At 41.8% G+C, this 26924-nt stretch overlaps 1 protein-coding gene and 1 pseudogene across 1 annotated transcript in view; both read right to left on the reverse strand.

Moving 5' to 3' along the window:
- LOC110486133 (protein FAM171A2) overlaps positions 1–17117 on the reverse strand; it is a 78874-nt gene extending 61757 nt beyond the window's left edge. The window contains exon 1 of the mRNA XM_021557505.2: positions 16841–17117. Within this exon, the coding sequence (XP_021413180.2) occupies positions 16841–17006 (166 nt within the window). The 5' untranslated portion in view covers positions 17007–17117. The remainder of the gene's footprint in view (positions 1–16840) is intronic.
- Positions 17118–18153: 1036 nt separating this feature from the next.
- On the reverse strand, positions 18154–23372 carry LOC110485143 (annotated as a pseudogene).
- Between the last annotated feature and the right edge of the window lie 3552 nt (positions 23373–26924).

The following is a 26924-nucleotide window of genomic DNA, read 5'->3' on the forward strand; positions in this document are numbered from 1 at the left end:
TGGCCCAGTTCACATTTTCACATGCTGCAGAGAGTCCTTCAGAAAACCCAGTTCAAATTTTCACATGCTCCAGAGAGTCCTTCAGAAAACCCATTTCAAATTTTCACATGCTCCAGAGAGTCCTTCAGAAAACCCAGTTCACATGTTCACATGCTCCAGAGAGAGTCCTTCAGAAAACCCAGTTCACATTTTCACATGCTCCAGAGAGTCCTTCAGAAAACCCAGTTCAAATTTTCACATGCTCCAGAGAGTCCTTCAGAAAACCCAGTTCACATTTTCACATGCTCCAGAGAGTCCTTCAGAAAACCCAGTTCAAATTTTCACATGCTCCAGAGAGTCCTTCAGGAAACCCAGTTCACATTTTCACATGCTCCAGAGAGAGTCCTTCAGAAAACCCAGTTCACATTTTCACATGCTCCAGAGAGTCCTTCAGAAAACTACTTTGATTCTAAATGGGTCAATGGCTCAATTGATGCATGTTTCCATGGATACTATGAGGTGTCCCCGGAAAAGAATGTTGGGAAAATGGGTCACTTGGCAGCTCCATCTAGCATGAAGGACAAGGCCCAGTGATTCCATGGTGCCATACCGAGAAGATGATATCATCTCCATAATTAACATTTAACATGAATCAACAAACACAACAACCCACATGAAGCTATAAGGGAAATCACACTGCATGAACTGGTACTCAATAGGGGTACTCAAATCCTATTCTACGTGCCCACATTACAAAAACGTTTCCTCTGTGACTTCAGTAGGTTGTTGGTGGTCCACCATATAGTGTGAGGCAGAATATTACTTATTGTGCCAATGCAGCAAGCTGGGGTTCTTGAGAGTTCCTCATTGATATTTGGGGATACAAAGTCAAGAACTAAAAGGCTGAAATCATGGCAGGAAATACAATGAGATGCAAATTAAATGAAATATGAAACCTGACACTGAACTGGCTTACAGGTACCTATCACTTTGGTCCTTTTTACATTGATGAAAGTTGAAGGAGATTCTCGAGAGGTATCAAACAAAATCCTGAGAATGGACTTATTACTGTAATGTAAACTTGCAAACTTGTCACGTCTCGACCGCTACCTCCTGAAGTTGTGCACAACACTCGCCCCTCTCCAAGCAGGGCAATGTAAACAGAATTGTCTCGTTGAACCCAACACTGGTGCAGTAAAAATAGCAATAGCACAACAATGTTTATGAAACAACTGAAATGTTTAGAGATGTACATTATATTTGAGACTTGTTTTATTGCAATTTCACACGAGATTGCAGTAGCTGGCTGTTACATTCTGAAATTCTCACTGTATAAGAATCTCAATGTGTTTTCGTCCCTTCGGCTGCACTGAGCCACCATCCAGGCAATATATTATCTAGCTAGCTATACAAGCATGAAGCTCATCAACTCCCCTGGGAATGATCAATGTTTTCAGTCGCAATTAGCTTTTTGCATCGTATAATGACTTCCTTGATATTTATAAAAAAATTCAGCCTGGTTTGTAAGGTAACTTAAAGGAAAAATCCACCCAAAACCAGCCAATTCCTTTAATTTACAGTGTAAAATAACACTAATGTGAGAAAAAAACTTTTTGGTGACAAAAAAATATATAATTTTGGCGTTATAATAAGGTTGTCTAGCTAGCTGGTAAAATTAGCTACACACAATACCAAAAGCAATATTAGCATGTAAAGTAGCTAGTTTGTGCAATTTGTTTAGGCGATTGTTACAGCTATCAAATTAAGAGTCAACAATCTCAACATGTTCAACCTGCAGGTCAATGTGCTTCACAGAGTGGAGTCCAACATTCGCTACGGCAGATAAACTATTGAGGAGATCGGAAACGATGCCCACGCTACGCCAAAGGGCTGCGAGTTGCATTCTGGACTATTCTGGGACAAGGAGCGCTCTCCTTCGAGTAGGGAATGGGAGTCTATTGGGCGCTAGCTCAAACCCAACACTAACTTCCAGTGTAGTGACAGTGACTTTATCACAGTGCTACATTATATACCGGTGTGATTTCTGCCAGCTTTGAACGCCAAAAAATTCAGATACACATGAAAACAGGAAATGACCTAGGGAATCAATAGAACATCACTCAGAGATGCACAAAAACAATATAACAGTCAAAATGGGTGAACCTTTCATGTAACACGCTGAAGTAGTAGGCCTAAGAGCTATCTAGCTATGGTTCAGCTAATATTAGATCATGTCAACATTCAGCTAATGTTAGATAATGTCAACATTCAGCTAACTAGGTAATGCAGCTATTATTATGTAGTGGAGGAGAATGCAGAAATAATTTGGTTTAGTTTTCTACCTAGCAAGCTCTGTAGCTATTATACTATGAACGACACTATATGATAAAGTTACTGTACCTTTACATTCGTACGAGAGGCGTCGACATTCATGTTTGATACGCAAACGTTACTAGCTAGCACTAGCAAGCCAGCTGTGCAAGCTAATTTAACGTGTGTACGAACAAGAATTAAAACCTTTAATTGTTGCAACATTCAAGAGTGTAATATGGTTTGGTTGCATTATTCAAGAGTTTAATAGCGTTATGTTTTAGATGAAAAGTTGCTTGCGGGCATCAATTTGCTTAGCTTCCTCCACTGTCCAATTGCCCCATACTTGGCTCGAAACAGTGATCCTATGCTTCGCAACACCACAACACCACCGCCCCCCTTGACAACGTACCAACAGTTTGATGGCTCCACCCGCAACATTTCCAGCTAGCTCTGGAGTGAGTTTATGGCACATTCTTAACTCTATTATACTTGGTTACTGGCTAGTGGCTACTGTGATGTTTACAGTAAATTGGATCAGCAGAAGCAAGAATGTCATGTTGCCAGCTACAACGAAAGGTAAGGCAAAGACGTGATGTATAAATTGAAAAGTGTATGTACCTATTATGCCAATTTAAATCTCGTTGCGGTGCCTCTCCTTCAACTTCCGTCAATGAGAATAGCCCCCCCTCTCTCCCCCCTGCCCTTCCTCTCTGGTACCTCTCTCTCTCTCTCCCTTCATCCATCCCTCCCTCTCTGGTAACTCTCTATTTTTCCCAGCTCCCTCTCTCTCTCCCTCCTTCCTTTCCTCCCTCTGCAGATGGGCATTCAGGAAAGGCTGAGGGAAGCTGAGCAGCAGGGTGGCCTTGGAATAGGAAGATAAGTATTCCTCCATTCCAATAACGTCCCATTTCCATGTTTGCTCACAGCCAGCTCTTCCTGTATGTACAGTAGGCTCATTTCCATTCCATTGCTTAACACACACATCACCCACCACGATCTGATCTGAGCCATCTCATTCTGGCTACGGGCCAAATCTCATCCAGTCACTTCACACCTCTCTCACACTACATAGCTCAATTTAAATGGGTGATTTTGCCAATTGAGGTACTGTAGGCTATTAGAATAGAAATCAGCTGTTATTCAATGTTCACACACATTCTTTCTTTAGCCTCCCCAGACATGATGCACAAACATATTCAAGCATACGTTTGGGTTACTAATGATGAGGTTTAGGGGGTGTGAATGAGTGATAGTGGCGGTAGGTGACGTTTAAAATGAGCATGGCCTTATTTCTATTACAGAATATGACTGTCATTCATATTCCATTCCCCCAGCTCAATGTGACTTCGATAGGTTTAGGCTACTACATGATACTCAAATTTCCCTAAAACCATCATGAGGTTGCTACAACCTAACTTAGCCTATGAATGAAAGTGTACAACATATTGTCGAGATAAATCATTTGAGTTATCAAGGTGACAGACAGGTGACACATTCAATACTGCCTTGCACACTTGCCTTGCACACTCTTGCCTGCATCTAGCTGATCTAGGGTGTAATCATTAGTCCAACAGTTGCAAACGACAATTTCTACTGGACAAATTCCAGTATGTATATCCCAGTTTCCTTCCATTTGCTTCCATCTAAGAAACGTTTTTCAATAGAATCGGCGGAATGAATACACATTTGATCACACGCAAACACAGTTCACTTTCATAGCAGCCACATACAAACAGCATGATCATTTTTGTTCGCTGTATAACTGCTTCTCGCATCTACGCACTCTCCTTCTCTCACCTTTGCCCTTCACTTGTGGACTTCAGTGCACAACACATCCGCTGTCTCAAATCAGGCAAAAAAAACTTTCCAAGCCAAACCTTCATATCATAATACAAGCAATGTTTGTAAATAAAATCAACTGATGAGAGAATAGTCAGATTAACTGATTATATTCACCTTTATTTAACTAGGCAATGTTGGTGGGGCATATTATTCTGTTTTAATGTTACAGTACTACTGAATCACTACGATAAATATAATTACTTTTTTGAGTGTATTACACAAAGCTGAGATTTCCTTTGAAGTCCAAAGTGTAGGAATATAGGTGAAATCAGTCATTGACACAGACATGGTGGTGTAGCAGGAAGTTCAGAATGCTGTGAGCTAAGAGGTTGTGAGTGTAAACCCCAAGTGAGGACGTTGAATAATAATTACTGTGTAAATAAACATACACATTGTTCAAATGTGTCATATGTAAGTGCGAAACACTACAGCTATTTTATGACATTCCCTGGGACTTCCTAACAAGTTTTTGTTTGTAGGGCATCATGTTAACATTTTTATCCATGAATCCAAAATGTGATGATCACGTGAAAATCCACATGTGAAACTTCATGTGAAATAGCAACACAAGTGAAGTTTTCCAAAGCCACACGGTTTTAGAATTATTGACAATAATAATAACATTATAAAATAAATTGTTGCATGTGCAAAACATGTGGAAATTTCACAAGTGAAATCTGGTGATTTTCCACATGTGAAATCATATGTTTTTTTCCATAAGGGCTTTCTCAATCTGGACAGCCTTGTAAAGCTGTTTGGGGGAGTTTCCTGAGAGGGCAGATAGGATGGAAGATTGACGTGTTACAATCCCAGTCTATCCTTCTCCTATGAGCAAGGTCAAACATCCTTGGAAACATTTTTGATCTAAGGAGACTCACTCGTAACCCAAATGAAACACAAAGGGTTTGAGGTAGAGGCGTCAAGGGCGAGGATTGAGGTAAGAGGAGATAAATCTAACCAAATCACCTCCACCTCCTTCCTACTCGTATAGACCAGCTGGAAGTCATCATGAGGGACTTCCTCAGGCTGCACATAGAGGGGAGAGGAGAGACAGAGAGAAAGAGAGAGAGTGCAGAGAGGGAAAGAGAGGGGGATCCACAGCTGGAGCACGTCAGTAGAGAGGGTCTCTCTCAGGCCTCTGTTGTCTACTCGGGCCCAGAGGGAGAGTTATATGGCGTGTGAAGGTTTTTAGGGGTCCTTAAAGTTGGGTTACAGCTTTGGATGAGTTTCAGCTTGAACCCTACCACCTACAAGGCGGGAAAAAAAGCTACCTTTGGTTACACACAAGAAGGGCCCCGAAAGCACTTCATGTGTAACATTGGGATCTTTACCAAGACATTTCAGAATAACGACAGATCCACTATCCACTAATAGCCAGCATGAATTGTTAGCTTAGAAAGTGAATGGTTTGGTGCTTTTGTCGTAACATGCATGGAAGTTTCTGACTAACTTAGCAAGCGATGATAGCTTGTTGTTACTTAGCTTGTCATTACACGTGTAAAGGTTTCGATTAAATCAAAAAGATTTCAGCTTCCTCAGCAGCAGGTTGACAGTACAGTACACCCAGGTTGATATGTTAATATGGATGATTTCCAAGTGTTATAAACTACTGCTGAGTGTCCCCAGAGAGGAAACCCATCCACCATTTAGAGTGTGTTGGCCCTGGTGCAGGGCATTGTTCCACGTGGAATCACAGCCTCACAGGACACATCAAGGCTGTTCTAACAGGAAAACGCAGTTCCAAGTTTCAAGCCAAAGTCCACAAACAGTTCCCCCTACTGTGATCTCCTTGAGAGGCAGGATCCCAGTGGACAAGAGGCTAGTCCCCTTGATTATCACAGAGGAGAAAGGAGAGGACACTACATACACTTGATATGAGTAAACAGGATAAGACACACCAACAAACAGACGGCACAATTTCTGATTGATAAAGTAGAAAAATAACTGTTACAATCAACTCAGAGTTAACACAAAGTCCCTGCTTCTTTTTTTACCGGTGTCATCCTTTTCCATTTGAAACCAATAGTAAATTCTAATCTGTAATTATCAACAGTGATTCATATCAATAAGGTGTCATTACTTTTCATTCCTGGGTAACAGCAATTGTTTCTACTCATTTGCACAAGGAAGTGGTGAACAATCGAATAAAAATTTCACCACAACTGAGTGGCGTGTAAACGACCGACATTTCCATAGTTTACAGTCACGATTCCACAGAACCTAACGTCAACACAAAAGGCTGAATGCGGAAATGTGTTACCATGGCAATCATCCAAGAACACGTTCACCCGCACCTGCACCCGCACCCACACAAAACACTGGCTAGTACATATTAATGGTATCAAACGTTTTTGTGTTACATACATTAGTCACAGAAGATTGTTGAATCTATGTGGTGTTCAGGCACTCATAGCACTCTGAGCAAAAGAGTGGTATCTGAATCAAACAGCTGCTGGAAGGGAAAAACCACAAATGCACGATCTGGTTTAGAGGTCGACCAATTATGATTTTTCAACACCGATACCGATTATTGGAGGACAAAAAAAGCCAATACCGATTAATCGGCCAATTTTTAAAATGTATTTGTAATAATGACAATTACAACAATACTGAATGAACACTTATTTTAACTTAATATAATAAATCAATTTAGTCTCAAATAAAAAATGAAACATGTTCAATTTGGTTTAAATAATGCAAAAACAAAGTGTTGAAGAAAGTAAAAGTGCAATATGTGCCATGTAAGAAAGCTAACGTTTCAGTTCCTTGCTCAGAACATGAGAACATATGAAAGCTGGTGGTTCCTTTTAACATGAGTCTTCAACATTCCCAGGTAAGAAGTTTTAGGTTGTAGGAATTATAGGACTATTTCTCTCTATACCATTTGTATTTCATATACCTTTGACTATTGGATGTTCTTATAGGCACTTTAGTATTGCCAGTGTAACAGTATAGCTTCCGTCCCTCTCCTCGCTCCTACCTGGGCTCGAACCAGGAACACATCGACAACAGCCACCCTCGAAGCAGCGTTACCCATGCAGAGCAAGGGGAACAACTACTCCAAATCTCAGAGCGAGTGATGTTTGAAACACTATTAGCACGCACCCCGCTAACTAGCTAGCCATTTCACATCACATCGTTACACCAGCCTAATCTCGGGAGTTGATAGGCTTGAATTCCTAAACAGCAGAGCTGCTGGCAAAACGCACAAAAGTGCTGTTTGAATGAATGCTTATGAGTCTGCCGGTGCACGCCATCGCTCAGTCAGACTGCTCTATCAAATCATAGACTTAATTATAACATAATAACACGCAGAAATACGAGCCTTAGGTCATTAATATGGTCGAATCCGGAAACTATCATCTCGAAAACAAAACATTTATTCTTTCAGTGAAATACGGAACTGTTTTATATTTTATCCAACGGGTGGCATCCATCAGTCTAAATATTCCTGTTACATTGCACAACCTTCAATGTTATGTCATAATTACGTAAAATTCTGGCAAATTAGTTCGCAATGAGCCAGGCGGCCCAAACTGTTGCATATACCCTGACTCTGCGTGCAATGAACGCAAGAGAAGTGACACAATTTCACCTGGTTAATATTGCCTGCTAACCTGGATTTATTTTAGCTAAATATGCAGGTTTAAAAATATATACTTCTGTGTATTGATTTTAAGAAAGGCATTGATGTTTATGGTTAGGTACACGTTGGAGCAACGACAGTCCTTTTTCGAGAATGTGCACTGCATCGATTATATGCAACACAGGACACGCTAGATAAACTAGTAATATCATCAACCATGTGTAGTTATAACTAGTGATTATGATTGATTAAGTTTAACGCTAGCTAGCAACTTACCTTGGCTTCTTACTGCATTCGTGTAACAGAAAGTCTCCTCATGAGGCAGGTGGTTAGAGCGTTGGACTAGTTAACCGTAAGGTTGCAAGATTGAATCCCTGAGCTGACAAGGTAAAAATTCTGCCCCTGAACAGGGCAGTTAACAGGGCAGTTAACCCACCGTTCCTAGGCCGTCATTGAAAATAAGAATGTGTTCTTATTAACTGACTTGCCTAGTTAAATAAAGATTAAATAAAAGTGTTAAAAAAAAATCGGCATCCAAAATTACCGATTTCCGATTGTTATGAAAACTTGAAATCGGCCCTAATTAACCGGCCATTCCGATTAATCGGTCAACCTCTAATCTGGTTACACTAATCTATGATCAGAGTGAGGCCACAGGCAGGTTGCTGGGATGCAGTAATACAACTTGGTCATCATGTCCAGATGTTTTAGATCTCTGCATCCAAGCCAAGATGTTTAAAGCTGGCCTGGGACATCACATTGGCTTGTACTGTATGTGGTCAGTGAGAGGATTAAGAGGAGTAGCTAGAGAAACTATCATGTGGAGGTGAATTACATACACAGAGCCTTTCATACAGTGTCTCCATACAGTATATGGCACTGACATACAGCTGGAGTCGGAAGTTTACATACACTTAGGTTGGAGTCATTAAAACTCATTTTTCAACCACCCATTTGCGACCAAGCTACAACTTCCTGACTGATGTCTTGAGATGTTGCTTCAATATATCCACATCATTTTCCTGCCTCATGATGCCATCTATTTTGTGAAGTGCACCAGTCCCTCCTGCAGCAAAGCACCCCCACAACATGATGCTGGCACCACCGTGCTTCACGGTTGGGATGGTGTTCTTTGGCTTGCAAGCCTCCCCCTTTTCCGTCCAAACATAACTATGGTCATTATGGCCAAACAGTTCTATTTTTGATTCATCAGACCAGAGGACATTTCTCCAAAAAGTACGATCTTTGTCCTCATGTGCAGTTGTAAACCGTAGTCTGGCTTTTTTTTAATTTATGGCGGTTTGGAGCAGTGGCTTCTTCCTTGCTGAGCGACCTTTCAGGTTATGTCGATATAGGACTCGTTTTACTGTGGATATAGATACTTTTGTACCTGTTGCCTCCAGCATCTTCACAATGTCCTTTGCTGTTTCCCTGGATTTGGCTAAGGTGTATGTAAACTTCCGACTTCAACTGTAAATACAACAACATTGTACAGTGTCAGTATCTCAGGATTTAATTATGGCTGATCATGCGTTAACCTAACAACATAATAAATCAAGGTTAAGATATCATGATGGTTATACGACAATGTAGCTCACCCACCCTCACACCGAGAAAGGGTAGTTGAGAAACATACAACATTATTGTGTCCATAATTTCCTGCCACTGTTTTGTATTTTCACTGCAATGTCATAATGTCGTAAGAGTCTTGGGCCCAGTAACAGAAAGGTCGCCGTTTTGAATCCCTGAGTCAACTTGGTGAAAAACCTTTAGATGTAGCCTTGAACAAGGCACTTAACCCTCCCTCATTGCTCCTGTAAATCGCTCTGGATAAGAGCGTTGACTAAAATGGGTTATTCGCGTACCAGTCTTTTTGTGTCATTCTTTCTTTACAAAATATGTTGTGCTCCAACTGTATTTTGAGAATATGCAAGAAAAGTATATTCGGACATTTTCTAAAATGGGTATGTGTGGCAAATAGGCTTACATGCCAAATTAGTAAACTGTTCTCAAACATAATCCAGATGTGAGATAATACAGCACAAACAGAAAATACTGAGGGGACTGAGTGTTAAATGCCAGTCGACAAAGGATTTGATATAGTTTCTTACTGAAAGCCTTTCAAACCATCCAATTTCCCAAGAAGCAGAATTTCATCCATTACTAAGGGCAGGAAAGTTGTATATGAACTGTGAGTATCCTAGCCAAACTGAATACTATATAGCAAGTCAATCGATATATTTAAGTATTGTTTGCTGGCAGTCCTTGTTTAGAGACACGGCAGGCTGTTGAGATTTTTTTCAAGCTCACTTTTGATGTGAATGAATCTCATTCCAGAATAACTTGTCATTAGGAGGAAAATAAATTCACACGGTAAGAATTAGAGGAAAGAGCCATGGTTCAGGAATCCACCCATTGTGCGGAAACAAGAAACAGGTGATGGTTTTAAAAGATTAAAAAAAGAAATGCAACCAGTGCCAACAAAATGTCCAGTACGAATTATATGTGTTCAAATACGCTATCATCAGCCTAGGAGGAATATGTGTGTGTGTATAACCTGAATGACAGTCCACCTACTGTATATATACAGTATTGTATGGTCTAATAAATAAGGAGCACCATTAACCTGTGCCCTGCACACAAAAGCCATTGAACACTTTTGCTGTGAAGTAATCCATGTATGGACATGACTTTTGTTGTGCTTAAGAACAACCAATAAAGACATTCTATTGAATAAATAAAAGATTGAGTACTCAATGAGTAGGGCGGGTCCCTGTCTTAGCAGGACTGCGGCGGGTGTGTTAGGCTGTCTTTATTTCCAAAGGGGTGCTCTGCTGTGCCTCTATGCTGTGTCTAGACAGCTCTACTAGTATCCTCTGAGAGGAGAGAGGGTATTATGTGTCAACAGTTGGATTCCTCCCACTGTACAGCTGCCTGAGCAAAAATACCTCGGCAGACAGCCAGCCCACCTTCAATAGGCTACCACTACAGCAAAACAACCCTGGTTGGTCCTGGTCCACGTTGCTCTGAATCCTAATACAGGATGCCAGTCAGAGCAAAATTCTGTGAGTCAGACAGACCCGCTCTTCTAGCCTGGTACTAGATCTGTTTGTGCTGTCTTGTCATTGTGACCCTATGATTTGGCAAGACAGCACAAACAGATCTGGATCCAGGCTACCACTCTTCAGTAGAAACCAACTAATTTGCACAGGCCTCAGCTCCACTCCCAGCAGTAGAATGCATAATTAAAAAGAAATGCTAATTAGGACTGACCTCTTCTTGACATTGCTTCCATATTTAACATAACCATATATCTACTGTGCCTGCTACTTCCCCTGGATGGTTTGGTGAGACAGCATTTTTTTATATATATATTTTAAAATGTTACCCCTTTTTCTCCCCAATTTTGTTTTTTAGTAGCTATCTTGTCTCATCGCTACAACTCCCGTATGGGCTCAGGAGAGACAAAGGTTGAAAGTCATGCGTCCTCCGATACACAACCCAACCTAGCCACACTGCTTCTTAACACAGCGCGCATCCAACCCAGAAGCCAGGCGCGTGATGTGTTGGAGGAAACACCATGCACCTGGCAACCTTGGTTAGCGCGTACTGTGCCCAGCCCGCCACAGGAGTCGCTGGTGCGCGGTGAGACAAGGACATCCCTACCGGCCAAGCCCTCCCTAACCCGGACGACGCTAGGCCACGGACCTCCCAGTCGCGGTCGGTTACGACAGAGCCTGGGCGCGAACCCAGAGTCTCTGATGGCACAGCTGGCGCTGCAGTACAACGCCCTTAACCACTGCGCTACCCGGGAGGCCCTAGACAGCATTTTCACATCACAATATAGCCAGCCATTTTTGAGATTCTGAAAAGATCCACAATCCATATTTGTAGTGGCTAAATATCAAATAATATGACTAAGGCCAAAAGTAGATTGTATTTGAAAATAACTATCAATTCATCCCTTGATCACGTGTCTTTTTATTTTTTATTCATGGGAACGGTTTTCCTAAATTAAACAAACTTTAGTTAAATTACTGGTGACTGTAAAGCTTTTTTTGGTTTCAATTCCCCAATTACATGTTCATTATTTAACCCTGTTTCACCATGGTTTTTATGCGTAATTGTTTAATGTATGTTCGGTCCATTATTGTGGGCTGGGTATTACGACATGTTATTGGAATATTTGAGTAAAGTTACTTGTGTTACTCATCTCTGCTGTCCTGCGCCTGACTCCTCTGCACCAGCTACACCCAGACCACTACAACTACCCCATGACATCAATAGAAAACGAACAAGAAAATTTATAATTTTAAAATACAATAATACCTAGATCTCAGGGTACAGAAGGTACAGAAGGGACTGTACTGCCAAACAATTACGAATCTGAACAATTATGAATTTGAGATTGTACTGTATGGTTCACCTGACCAGCGGCAGTGGAGAGAAAGATGGGAGGGTACAGATAACACAAAGCAATGGCAGTCAGCTCACATTAGACTCCTGCCTGGCCAGGCCTCAGCCGGCTATTGTCCGCACACCAGGGCAGCAATACACCATAGTGGCCAGCAATACACCATAGATGTTTGATAATTCAAGGAGACGTACCATAGAAGGATCTACGATCGCATGAGTATCTCAGTTGTGATGGCACATGTCATTATTAGGGTTTCTTTCAGCCTTGAATGACAGACAGCACCTGGCTCTTGTAAGACAGATAAACATGACCTTCAAAAGAATGCCACAAATGGACATGTGACAAACCGCCTCAATTGGGTAGGAGGCAACATAGAGGTCACTGAGAGGGGAAGGGGCAGGATTCACCATGGACAGATTACCATGGCAATAGCATAATGTGACAGAGAGAGGACAAAGAGAAGACACCTTCCACTCAGCCACTCCGATCTGCAGAATTCAGCATGAAATAATGTTAAGATAACCAAGATCAGTTTACATCAAACTGAAGATGGCCTTGTATCAAAAGTTCCTTTTCAGGACAATAATTCAGATATGAGGATTTCTGATGTTTTCTTATATAGTATTCATATATAGTATTTCAAAGTACCCTTAACTCCTCTAACATACAAACCTTCTCTCTGGGGATGTCAGGCTTACATTGAATATTGCACTATTAGACTAAATGATGTTATTCATTGAATAAATAACATCCCCATGGTTGGTTTCAATCCATTCTGAATTCATTTCAACAGCATATCATTAATATGTATGCCTTGCTTACTGATGCTGCAGAGAGTGTGTACCGAAAATCTGCATCCCAAATGGCACCCTATTCCCTATGAAGTGCACTACTTTTAACCAGGCCATATCGGAAATAGGGTGCCATTAGTTGGGCCATTTGCCCAACATCTACCTGTAACTAAATATGCATCTTCAAAAGGAGCTGAGCTGATACAAGAAGAGAGTCTGGCACTATTTGAATATGTCCACAGCATCACCCTCCACTGATCTCTGAAATAATTTCCTTTTTCTTCCTAGACCAAGCATTTAATTGGTAATAGCATACTTCTTTTGATAGGTTGTGGTGATTCATCCCATTCTTGCTGAGCTACTGAGCCGAAAGAACATTGCAAGTCACTGTGCTGTTAAAAGACAGGAATTTCAACTACAATAAAAAAGAAAGACACTCAAGCTTTTTAACAGGCAGCCCAAGCTTCTCGGCCTCAACTCAATCCACAAGCGGCAAATTCTTTCAGCGACTCGACTTAGTTTACCATCCAAGCTCTCTGACTTCAAAGGGACCTTTACTTCTGAGGAGAGATTGAGGTCATGAGCTCTATGATAAAGTAATGGAAGAACACAGTCTGACAAATCAATATGAGGTGAAGGTGGGGTTGTGGTTGACGACAGCACCTTCAAATGAATGAATCAACATTTCCTGTCTCTCCAGTTGGGATACTTTTTATCAACACATGGTGTAAGGTGTTAGAGACTTTGATGTGATTTCCCATTTGAAAGTGTTTCAATAAAGTTTCATCTATACAGCTAAACTGCAAGGCAGAGGCCATTTTAGCATGTAAATCTTGGTGGGGCAAAAAAAAAGTGGGAGGTATGCCAGCAAAGCCATTACACATAAAAACATAGTTGATATGCAGACTTGCTTAAAAAAATGTGGATTCTACTGACAATTGAGATGTACAAACTATGGCATAAGGGGACGACAAGTGGATAAGAGGCAATCCGTCACTTCGATTAAGACATTAATGAGCAAGAGACGACGGACGTAGTCAATATAACTATTTGTTCAGCACTGTTGAAATGTACAGCGACAGAATTCAGAACATGGGCCGTTCTTACAGTGTTCTCCTTGTACAAGTCAGAACCGTAGGATAAATAAAGGGGGAATATAAACAGACTATGAAAGCTCTTACAATATTAATATTATCAATACTATGATTACATTTCTCTAAAACAGGTTATAGGCTATTTGTGCACCACAAAGTTAGAACAGTAGGCGAAATTAAGAGGTGAAAATAGACCAAATTATTAGGATGACCCATATTTGGGTCTTTTCGTGTCAAAAAAGATGCACGTCATATAACATTATTTGACGCGTTAAATAAGCTTTTAATTTGACATGTCAAAAAGCATAATTATATTACAGAATGTTGTGTGTAATGAATTTGCACGCGCAAGCCAAGCACCACAACTACCATCAGTAGCACTGTCAAAGCTGCATAAAAAAGTAGCCAAACAATCACATAGTGGGCCACGAACGATGTGTTTACAATACCGCGTTGGTGAAAATAGACCAAACTATTAGGGTGAGGCACATGGGCTAGCAACAGCTTACTACACAATATACACTTAGTATTACTTTCTTAGGTACAGTATACATTTCTCCCTTGCATATTACATCGTTTATGCAGCAGCATACAATACATTTTTGGATTCACCTTGTGAAGGTGGAGCAGCCGTCCTCTGTGGCAAATTTTGTCATCAAACTTTGTCATCAAAGTCTGCCATTCCCTGGATTTATGGTGGGAACTTGGGGGAAAAAAACACAGCCACTCCATTGAATAGCAGGCTAACGTTAATGGTTTCTTTGCAACACTTGCAGTTAGCCACTGATTTCTTCCAATCGACTCATTGTTGAATTTGCAATTTAAAAAATATATATATTATTTATCTTCAAGGATTAAAAAGGATTTGCCAGTAGATTGTCGACTTGATGACAACTGATGATGACTGCTACCTAAGACTTTGAAAGTAAGATGTTGACATGTTGTCCAATCAAAACTACTGTAGATATAACATGGATTTGATGTCATTCTATCTGTGGCCTATTACCTTGAGCCTTCTTGGATGGGCACTTCTATTATAACTCTATGACAGAACCCAAGCACCTAAAACTTTTGAGCTCTAACCTTAGAATTGGGGATGACGTACTGTACCATGAGTGACAGAAAACGGAGCCAATCATGACAGAAAACTGAGCCAATCAGGCTCTGTATTTTCTGCTGGCTAGCCCCAACACCACAGAAAACACTGAGCTAGGCTGAAACACCAGCATTTTTGAGCTGCCTTACTCAAAAAAGAGACCATGTTTGTATGCGGCTTTATTAACTCGATGACATTTTTTTTTTTTTTACATTGTTTGCAAACTGATGTGACAAGCAAAACAGGCAAGCCCCCCCCCCCAAAAAAAATAAAATTCTATATATTTTTTAAATGTCTTTTACCTAAAAGTGTGGTTCTCAAAACCCCACCTGCCCTGATTGACGAGTCACCACTGCTGCAAGGACAAACTATTAGACCAACCACAACCAGTTTGCTCAGTCGGTGAAACTAGTGGTATTCACATGGATAATCTATGATTATTCATAGATAATATTAGAGAAGCTAAAAGATTAAAGTACACCGAATTTGACATGTGTGGGTTAAGAAGCTCTACCCATCTTGACAAGCTTGTCCAAAGCACTAAGAAATAAGCACATCTTCCAGAGAGGCTTCTTTGGTCGCAAAAAAACGTAGCTAATGAAATATAGATAATGGACACGACTTCTTAAAAGCCTGCTTAGCTATAAAAAAAGAGGCATCTACAAGGAATTGCAACATATTGAAAGCATCTGAACTAAACCGTGCTTGGCCCAGTTGAAGGATAGGGAACTGTAATGGGGACAGGTTAAAGCACCACCAAGCATTGACACTAGCATCCACGTCAAGCACCATAGTCTACTGTCTCAGGGCAGCCTATTTAATAATAATAATAATAATAATAATAATAATATGGGTATAAAATTGTGAAAATACTCCTGCAGAGAAACTGAATTGAAATAGGATATATAAAATGTATCAAAAGTCCTGGGAACCCAAAACAAACATTGTTCAAACTATAATGTCCTTTGGCCATTCATGAGGCCTCTTGGGACATAACAACAACAACAACAATGTCAACAACGGGTGCGTGCAGATGACAGTAGCCAAAACAAGCTTGTCGTCCATCTGGCAATCACAAATGCACACTAGCTCGTGCTATATATACTCTTACTGGCCTATTTTTCTAGCATTGGAATGATTTGATTGATTTAGATTTTTTAAAAAAAATAGTTATACTAACCATTGGTGTCTGACAATTAACCATTTGCTAATTGAAAAGATCTAGTTGGCATCTTCCAGAGTTACATAAAGTTAACGGGCTGGGCATGGATAGAAGTTGGAACTTAAAACTGACGCCTCATCATAGCTTAATTGCTATCGCACAACTCAGCTCGCACATGGTAACGGAATAATGCAACTGCTATTGATAGGCTATATAGCCTTGCGTTAGGTTAGATTTCCCTACAGATTGAACCTAGAGATGGCCCATCAGGGAAGGGGGCTACAGTTCAGGATCCTTTGTTTCAAAACTGAAGCCCTATTCCATTCTCGAATGCAAAGAAGTAGCCACAAGACTAGAGCATGCGGCGACTAAATTGTATCCATTCGTGCGTAGCCTATTATAGCTGAATAAATGCGACGGTTACATAATAACTCATCCTCATCACTGACAAGGGACACAAATAATAACAACAGCCAATGCGTTAGCTGTAGCAGCCAATTCACCACCACAGACTTTTCCCTCAAAACTCGGATCTTGCCGAATCTCTACGAATAACTCACCAAGTGCTCCCTGGTCCGAAATGGATTTAGCAAGTCCGTCCCAAAGATTGCCGAGAAAAAGAAAGAGAAAAAGAAGACGAGATGTGTGCGGCGGTGGCATTCTTACTGCGACATCATCAATTCCACTTAGGTGGCCATTCATCCATACTGCTTTTGAGGTTGGCATTGACTGCTCCCTTTTCGCGCTGCCTCGGATGTCCACTCCTTGCTCGGCTTAAGCTCTGGAGTGGCTTCACAATTCCATTGTCCTACGTGGGAGGGGACGCTTGCTCTGCCTTGTTGGTGGTCGTGATCGCCCCCTAACGGTACCAAAGTAGAGTGTGTGCACAGATGGGCCCCTATGAAGGTCGATGGGCCCTTATAAGTCCATCTCGAACTCCCATTAGGAGGACAGTGTAATTACAATGTAAGTACACAGTGTTCCATTTCACTTAAAAGTAGGCTACCTATCGGTTTGTCTGCAAAATAGCCACTATTCATTCAAATGTGTTTTGAAATGATTATAACATGTCGGTGTAACAGAAAATCACCAATAGGTATAAGTACTGTACCCTTCTTGCCATATCTGGGTATTTATTATTTTTCCATGAGCTGCATAAACACAGGATTGCCTGGTCTATGCATAGTCACTTCACCCCTACCTACATGTAAAAATGATACAGATACCCCCTGTATATAGCTTCCTTATTGTTATTTTATTGTGTTACTTTTTATAATTTTCACTTTACTTTATTTGGTGAATATTTTCTTAACTCTTCTTGAACTGCACTGCTGGTTAAGGGCTTGTAAGTAGACATTCCATGGTAAGGTTGTATTCGGCGCAATTGAAAAATAACATTTGATTTGATTTGAGTGTTATTGTCACTCTAGGGTCTCCCCTCTCCCCTCTACAATAACAGGAAGCTGGCCTAGCCTTCAGTGAGTCATGATGGTCTCCCTAACACAATGGTTGCTGATAAGAGCAGGCCGTTGCCATCACACTAACAAGGATATCCCCTCTGTGAACACTGGAAGGCCAGTTTGGCTTCAAAAGGGCACAACGTGCTAAATCAAGTTGGTAAAGATGATATGTTTATTTCAATACAAAATAGAATAGCTACAAGATACCCTTTTTTTTAAATGATGCATCTTTAGAAAGTGTGCAGTTATAGGGAGTAGAATAGTACTACCTCAATCATCCTGACTAACCAGTGTCTCGCTACTTTTATAGCCTCGCTACTGTATATAGCCTAGTCTTTTTTACTGTTGTTTTATTTCTTTACCTACCTATTGTTCACCTAATACCTTATTTGCACTATTGGCTAGAGCCTGTAAGTAAGCATTTCACTGTAAGGTCTACCTACACCTGTTGAATTCGTCGCACGTGACAAATAAACTTTGATTTGATTTGATTTGATTTGAACAAGAAGCCCATTGCAACATTTACAAACCGTGTGAAACAGTTTAAAACTCATAACAAGGGTGGGCGTCTGTGTCAAAACAAATAAATACATAAAACACCAGGGTTTCCAGGGTGATACAGTAGTTGTTTATGCTTGCTTGTCCTCTGTGTTTGGGGGCATCTCAGCGTATTCAGACTGTCCAGCCCCAGCTAGCTGTTCTGCATCGTCGTCATCATCACACGGGGGACGGTTGCGATTAAAGAACCCCACCTGAAGCACAAACACAAAACATTTACATTTCCACATATTATTTTCGCATTCAGGTTTCCTATGAGTGTCATTGAGGTCATTCTCCTTTATGTGCCTTCCTTTTTTTGTCTCCATACCAACCAATAGTTACAGGTTTGAGAAAAAACATAGAATTCAAAAAGACTGAGTGATCAATACTTGATGATAGATGATAGCTGAGTAGCACCATCTAAATGCTACCCAGTTATGGGGCCCAATCTTGCGCCACCTGCTGTTTTAACTATGTCAGTACATTACCTTCCAGAAGATCAGAGCTAGAAGAGCGAGGAGGAAAAGGCCAGAGACCACAGCCACAATGATCCACCACACCGGCACCTCCTTCTCTCCATCAGGAGCCCTCCACACCACACTGGTCTGGGTCTTCACACATATACACACATGGTCAACTGGCTCCAATTCAATTTGTCCAATGACTACTGAAGAAATGGTTGCTTTGTGAGATATGGTTGCGTGTATATGCCTCAAGTAAGTCATTTACGTCATTAGTGAGTAAATGTTGTCTACACAAAAGCAGAAGTGGAAATGGGGAACTTTGGTTAATTTTTTACCTCTTCAGGCTGGATCTTAGAGGGCATATCTATAACCGCATAGCGTGCTGTAGAGTGGAGGACATCATTCTCATGAGGCCTCTAGGGGAAACAGAATGAGGGTTTCATAATCCTTATGGAATAATGTCAAAGAAGTAAGATCCTACAAAATGCTATCTCAATTTGATGCAGAGCTGTCTTGGAGCACTTTTCCTTTCTGCCTATGATTGTAGCTATGGTGAAATATTGTGTGGAAAATATGTCACTGTGATATGCTATAAGCTCCCATATTAGTCTCTCTCTCTCTCTTTTTCTCACCTCCAGGAAGGTTTGTACCCAGAGTCGGGACATCACCTTCACCACAGCACTCCAGTCTCTTTCCAGACCTTTTGCCTCACACACAAACCTCAGACAGGTATCTCCACTGGTGCAGTTCTGTGGAGAAATCGATAGAGGACCACACCGAAGTGTCAACGTTTTCCTCCATGACACATCAATGGAATGTCCCCATCCACGAGAGATGCAATATTTTGTTGTACAACCCCCTCTTGTGGCATATATAGAATATTGCAAGTTGTCTCTGAAATTGCAGTAAAGTGGAACTAGCCTACTGTACAGCATCAACTAAAGACAAAACAGTTTGATTGTACACGGATGCATGTCATTATGTTAATCGCATGAAGCGACACTTGTTTACCACGTGAACGGTCTCTTTGCGCTGAGGCTCCGGCCGTTCCACCTCATTCTGTTTAACCTTGTACACTCTACCAACAGTAGCATTCCCGGTCTTAACCAACTGCCAAAACAAAAGAGTGTTCCCCAATTTCATATAACCAAAACATCATCAAAAGAACAATAGAAAATATGGTTTGCTTTCCCTTTAAATAAAACATAATGAACGGAAAAAACAACTTGGTTTTTCCGTTACAGAAATATTTGCTGTCTGGCACACTGCAGGGCCACAACATGGCTACCTCTCTCACCTGATATGGGTCGATGTCAGGGGAGTCAGTGTGGCAGATGAGGAAATCCTCGGAGGCGTTAGCGAACACATCGAGCAGTAAGTCTCCATGGTGATGGGTGGGGATCTCTACTACCACCCTGGCGTTGACCATGCTCGGACCCAGGTTTCTCAACGGAGTGTTTCAACACAAAAACACATGCTTTCAGATTTCACTCACTAAGTTGTATCTCATTGTCTTTGTATAAATATGAAATAACGTACACAAGCGTACTCTATAACGGCCTTTTGAACTCTTCAAATAGATGTTGTGCATTTTGGCCAAAAACTGCACCAACCTCAGAGAGACCAATGTCTTAAACGCTTTGTTTCTTTTCTGAGTGAACCACTGAGTGAACCATATAAGGTTACCTCATAGACGTGTTCCACTAGCGGGCCAACCTCCTCCAGGTCAGCAGGCTGCTCCTTCTGTTCCCACTTGGCAATGGGCAGGACACACTCAGGTGGAGAGGATCCCCTGTCCAAAAAACAACAGGCTACAAAGGTGGACCAAACGCTGAGGACAACACTGAGAACATTAGCCTGGTCCTAGATAGGTTTGTACTGTCTTGCCAACACTTATATGGTTGTTGTCATGCATGGCAGTGCAGACAGTAGATCCGGCATCCAATAGATTGCCTCATTTCTCACTGATCTTAGTGGGATATAGGGATCAGACTGCTTCAGGATGCTTCATTTGCACCTCTTAGTCATATACTTAAATAGCCCTGGTGATAATTAGTAACTACATGTCCTGGGAAAGCCAATAACTACAAGGACAAGAGGAAACCATGCTGTTACTGTACCGTAATACGCTCACATTAGGACAACATCTTCCAATGGCAAACATCACTAATCCCTTTTGGATGTTAGATATTCAGTCTGCTACTTGTCTGGCAAGGCAGCTCTGAATTGTCACACAGAAAGTGTGTCTCAGGAGTCAGGAGGAGTGCTCATTTCCATGGTAGAACAAAACAGCACAGTTTATGGCTCTGAGGATAATTGGAGGACAATAAGGAAGGCCCACCCACCCCCGCATCTCCAGAGCTGCCTCAGTGCTGACATCGATCCTCAGATGGGCCACATTATACTGTCAGGATTCTGGCTGTTCTTGCTAGAGATTATAAAGGAAGGAAGAAGCTGAACGAATGTTGAACATTTCCCTTGTGTCATTAGAAAAGCCACAAATCTTCAGGTGACACCTTGAATGTCTAAAATACAGACAACTGGATTAACAAGCATGTCAACTATATGTATCTCAGAGACTCTAAATATGCCTTATATTGTGTTGATTTCCCCATTAAAATGTTGTATTACAAACACAAAAACAATGCCTTGGTAGCATCGAGGGCATTAAAGTCACAAGACGGGACGAAAGTGTTGTTCTCAACCTTTTGATCTGTAATGTGAATGACACGTGGCTCTCCACCTTCTCCAGGTTCCCCACGCTGAATAACAGACCAGCCTGGAGCTACGACAGACAGAGAGAAAAACATACTGTACAGTATCATTCAGACTGACAACAGAGCTATTGCAAACACATAGTCACATGTCATCCACCTCCGTTGACAGTAAAGACCCAGAACGGCCGGAAGCCTCCTTGATGCTTTCACACATTCACAGGAACCCAGAGCACACAGTGACATGTCTGGGTAACACATTCACACCTCTCCCCTTGCACTAGCTATGGTTAGTGGTTACCACAGAAATCCTATTGAATTACTATTATTCTATGTGTAATTCTATGCCAATGGGTCTCCATCGGTCTCTGCTTGGCACTCAGATAGCATTAAGGAGATTAGATTAGTGTCCTGTCTTTCAAGCTGCCTCACACTACAGAAACAGGAGATAGGATCCTGCTCCAATGAGCTGTTCTGGCTCATGCAAGGCACGTGCAAGGGTTTTTACTTTCACTACATTTAATTACATGGTGGTTACCTTCTGGCCCTGCTTCATAGGGTTCCCCAGCTCACAGACCTCCACCACTGTCTGATTCTCCTTCTTCTGAGCACAGATCAACCTGCTGAAGCCCTGGGAGAGTTGGAAAACTCATTATATAGTACACTATTTTTGACCAGGGCCCATGAGGCTCTTGTCAAAAGTAGTGCACTACTGTATATAGGGAATAGGGTGCCATTTCAGATTCAGACAGTGTGTTTTACATAGGGCCAGTAGGTAATGCTGACCATGTAACCTGACCAGCAAAACTCTGGGCTCATAGTTTTTCTTGCAGGTCACATGCGTGGGCCAGTTCAAATCAAATCAAATCAAATTTATTTATATAGCCCTTCGTACATCAGCTGATATCTCAAAGTGCTGTACAGAAACCCAGCCTAAAACCCCAAACAGCAAGCAATGTAGGTGTAGAAGCACGGTGGCTAGGAAAAACTCCCTAGAAAGGCCAAAACCTAGGAAGAAACCTAGAGAGGAACCAGGCTATGTGGGGTGGCCAGTCCTCTTCTGGCTGTGCCGGGTGGAGATTATAACAGAACATGGCCAAGATGTTCAAATGTTCATAAATGACCAGCATGGTCGAATAATAATAAGGCAGAACAGTTGAAACTGGAGCAGCAGCACGGTCAGGTGGACTGGGGACAGCAAGGAGTCATCATGTCAGGTAGTCCTGGGGCATGGTCCTAGGGCTCAGGTCCTCCGAGAGAGAGAAAGAAAGAGAGAATTAGAGAGAGCATATGTGGGGTGGCCAGTCCTCTTCTGGCTGTGCCGGGTGGAGATTATAACAGAACATGGCCAAGATGTTCAAATGTTCATAAATGACCAGCATGGTCGAATAATAATAAGGCAGAACAGTTGAAACTGGAGCAGCAGCACGGCCAGGTGGACTGGGGACAGCAAGAAGTCATCATGTCAGGTAGTCCTGGGGCATGGTCCTAGGGCTCAGGTCCTCCGAGAGAGAGAAAGAAAGAGAGAAGGAGAGAATTAGAGAACGCACACTTAGATTCACACAGGACACCGAATAGGACAGGAGAAGTACTCCAGATATAACAAACTGACCCTAGCCCCCCGACACATAAACTACTGCAGCATAAATACTGGAGGCTGAGACAGGAGGGGTCAGGAGACACTGTGGCCCCATCCGAGGACACCCCCGACAGGGCCAAACTTGAAGGATATAACAGTTGATGTCACTCTGTTAACAATTCCCTTTTATTATGAACAGGAGAGTCACAGTCACCTCTCTGTCAGTCACCATACTCTGGTAGTGTGTGTTGGCTGGTGAGCGTATCTCCAGCTCGGTCTCGTAGGCCCCCTCTCCTCTGTTCTCCGCTGTGATGACCAGCAGGGAGGGTGGTCATCCCCTATCAGAAGACGGTCGGTACCTCTGAGAATGGGTCAAAGGTAGAGGCGTGAAGGGTTGTATAGTAGACAGGAATAAAATGCTCTAACTAGACAATCATTTCCCTGATATTCAGTTACCTGCATGGTTCGTAGTACAAATAAAAAGTCAAATGTAACCCTATTTTCCCTCACACTGATCTCATGAGATCTCCCTTGGCCAATGTCTTGAAAATGTAGAGTGACCAAGAAAACAGATGACACTACTGAGTGATGTGGAACTCAGGGGAGTTTGACACTCACGCTTCAGAAGTCAGCCTCAGGTCAGGGACACAGACATTGTCCTCTCCGCAGTCCAGAATGATCCTGGTCTGCACAACACACAGATACATACACACATTTTTATACCCAAAGAAACAAACACATTTGCTAATTCATAGGTGGCAACTATGTAATTACCACTTATAAAATGTTATTCCTTTGCAAACTAAAATGTATTAATACATTAAGAATGTGATGTCACCTGTGCGACCACAGCTCTCTGGCTATGCAGTATGGTCTCCTGGGAGTTGGACAGGCTGTAGTTCAGGGAGATGAAGATGGGGCTCAGCTTGTCCTTGAACTCTGACTCATGCTGGAAAGAGAGACAGGATGCAGTACTGACATTGATGCAATTTACCCTTGATTCAATTTAAATTCAGTAAAGATCTACTGCAGTTTAGTGGATGATGTAGTGTTAAGACAATATCAATCTACTCCCCTTTCAGGTTTTTCTGTTGTCACTGACAATGGCAACATTTTTGTGAGATTACTAATTATATTGTGATTGGAGCCTGTTCTAGTGTCACGTCAGTGAATGGCCACTTGGGAGCATCAGCCTGATAAGAACACTGCTGCAACATGATGGTTTTATTTCAGGTTTTGAGCTCTGACCATTGTAATACAAAATGCAGGCCTATAAATTGGCTAAATTGGCACAAGCAACCCACCGTTAGGTAAGCGGTTTGGTTCCTGCAGACCACTCCCACATCTCTCTGAATGGTTAGCTGGAAATACTCTCGGGGCAGATTTGTGTGCAGAAACAGGGCCCTCCTGGCCATTGGCTGTATAATCGCATCTAGAACTACAAGAGTGGATTTGTTCTTGAACAAACAGAAAATTCAAACTCAAGGAGAATATGTATGTTTCCTCAGGAACAAATGACTTCAGTATGCGTCTCCTACCTATCTCCTCTGGAATGCTGTGGCCAGACACACTAATGCACATCATGAATGTGAAGCTGTAAGGAGAGAGACAGACCACATCAGTCATAATGTTATTCTGATTTTACAATAACAAATTCACACAACACCACGGGAAAGACCAGTCTCACACAGCCAGGAACTGTCCAGGCATGTCACACATCTCAGTAATATGTTAGGCCAATATGTGCATTCTTGCCGTGCCCACCAACATTTGTCCATCAGAAATGTTCTTCCCAGTTGGCCAAAAATACAATAACATTCCTGCAGCAGTGAGTTTGGTTAATGACATAGTCACGGGAGGTAGGGGTGCTGATGGTGCTGCAGCACCCCCTGAAAAATCAGAATAAAAAATAAAATTGATTGAAAAAACAAAATAAATGGCTGTATTAGCAGACCTATATAGAGTCTGTCGTGAAGTGCACCACCCCACCCCTCAAATAAAAAATAGACATCAAATATACATCATAATTAACGCAACAACCCCACCCCCAAACAACTTCTCAAGGCTATGGTTAATGCCGACACTAGCGGTATGATACTCTGGTATGAGAATAATCTTTACCAGGCCACAGGCTCGTTGGTGGTGGTGCGCTCACACTCCTTCACATCTGGGTTCAGGAAGTCAGGGTAGAGGGAGAGTTGGGTCTTTGCCATCACCACGGCTTGATACCACCCCACACAGACAGAGAACAGACGTTCTGGGTACATTGTGAATGCAAATGTTAAACTTCTACAGATAACATTTCTCAAGTTAATTTAAAGTAACAAATAAAGTGTTTGTTTACCTCACACTACTGTACCGGTACACAGCAATCTTATTGACTCCCCATGCTCCAACAATTAGATCTGTGAGGCCACAAAGATTGATAGTAACAAGTTGCAAGATCTTATTTTTCTAGTCTTGAAACAAGAAATATAGGGTCATGAAACAGCTTTGGAATGTACATTATCGATAGCACTTTCTCATGAAAGGGTACCAAAAAAATAGTCAATGGGATTGATCGCCCTTTGGTAACAGCCAGGACCTCTGCTTTCATATCCCAGTGACTCCTAAGAAACTCAATGTAGGAAACAAAACTATTTTCAAGGAAAGAGGTCAGCTGAAAAAAAATAAAAATAGTTTTCACAGTGACCAGTTTGTCTCAAAGAGTTGAACTGTAACAGCCTCACTGGGGTGTCTTTAAAAGCCAGAGGTGTTGCACATCAAAAAAAGCATTGCTGTGTTGAGAGTAGCTGAACTAGTCTCAGAGGGACACCAAATGTATCTCCATTAGGTTCTCTCCCCCGGACAAATGTCGGCCCCTCCACTGGATGAGTGACCTTTCTGTTTCTCTCTCGTGTGTCCAAGAAACTTTGCCTTTGCCTCCAGGGGACGTTTTTACTGGGGCTGAAAGGAGCGAGGACTTTGTTAAGTCGTGGAAATATGTCCTTGGGTAGTAGTCAGCTACAAAGAAAAGGACAACAGAAATCTATGCTGTTGCTGTCGTTGAACTGCGCCAGAGGCTGATGGTTGGAGTCGTAAGGGAACAGAGTGACCTCCAAGTGATCTTACAGTTTGACATCTCCAAGTGGTCTTGGCAGGATTGACACTGTGGCTTGACAAGAGAGGCAGGGACATTGTTGGGAATTGTTGGCGGAGTAAGGTTTGTTGTTCCATAACTTCTCAGATCCTGATGAGATTATTATTTCACGATTGTGGGCTAGAATGAATTACTTCGAGTCAAAACACATGTATAACCCAAATATAATCAAATCCACATCTATTTTAAATCAAGGTAAGCAAGCCCACAGTTTCCGAAGAGTTTGTTTTCAGACTAACCTGGGTAACCATTTAAATCAATGTCAGTGGCTCCTCTTAGGGTGAAGCCAAACTGTGCTGGAGAGCCTGGGGACCGGAAGGGACTCTCAATGACCTGGGTATACTGGGGAGACAGTCCATCGCTAGACCCCATGGAAATTAAAACCCTTCCTTCAATGCCTGAGGATGGGGCTCCCACAGCAACATCTGAGAGAGAAGGGGAGAGCGAGAGAGACAGAAACGCTTTATAGTGATGAGTAATCCATGGACAGAGTGCATTGAAGCACTGCTATAACAAAAGCATTCCCCACCATTAGAAAATGGAGCATTTCAATCATGAAATCAAAGATTGTTTCAGAAAGGAGATTCAAGTGTTTTGCAGAGGATATTTTAACATTTAATATCATTCCTTGTTTTAAGTTACAGAGAAAAGCAGATACGACTGATTCTGCTGCCCCCGAGGCAGTTACTATATGAGAAGGGAAGATACATATATTATAAGTCAAATGACTGTATATCAGAGCTTCACC

This window comes from Oncorhynchus mykiss, chromosome 13, assembly GCF_013265735.2.
Source record: "Oncorhynchus mykiss isolate Arlee chromosome 13, USDA_OmykA_1.1, whole genome shotgun sequence".
Lineage (NCBI taxonomy): Eukaryota > Metazoa > Chordata > Actinopteri > Salmoniformes > Salmonidae > Oncorhynchus > Oncorhynchus mykiss.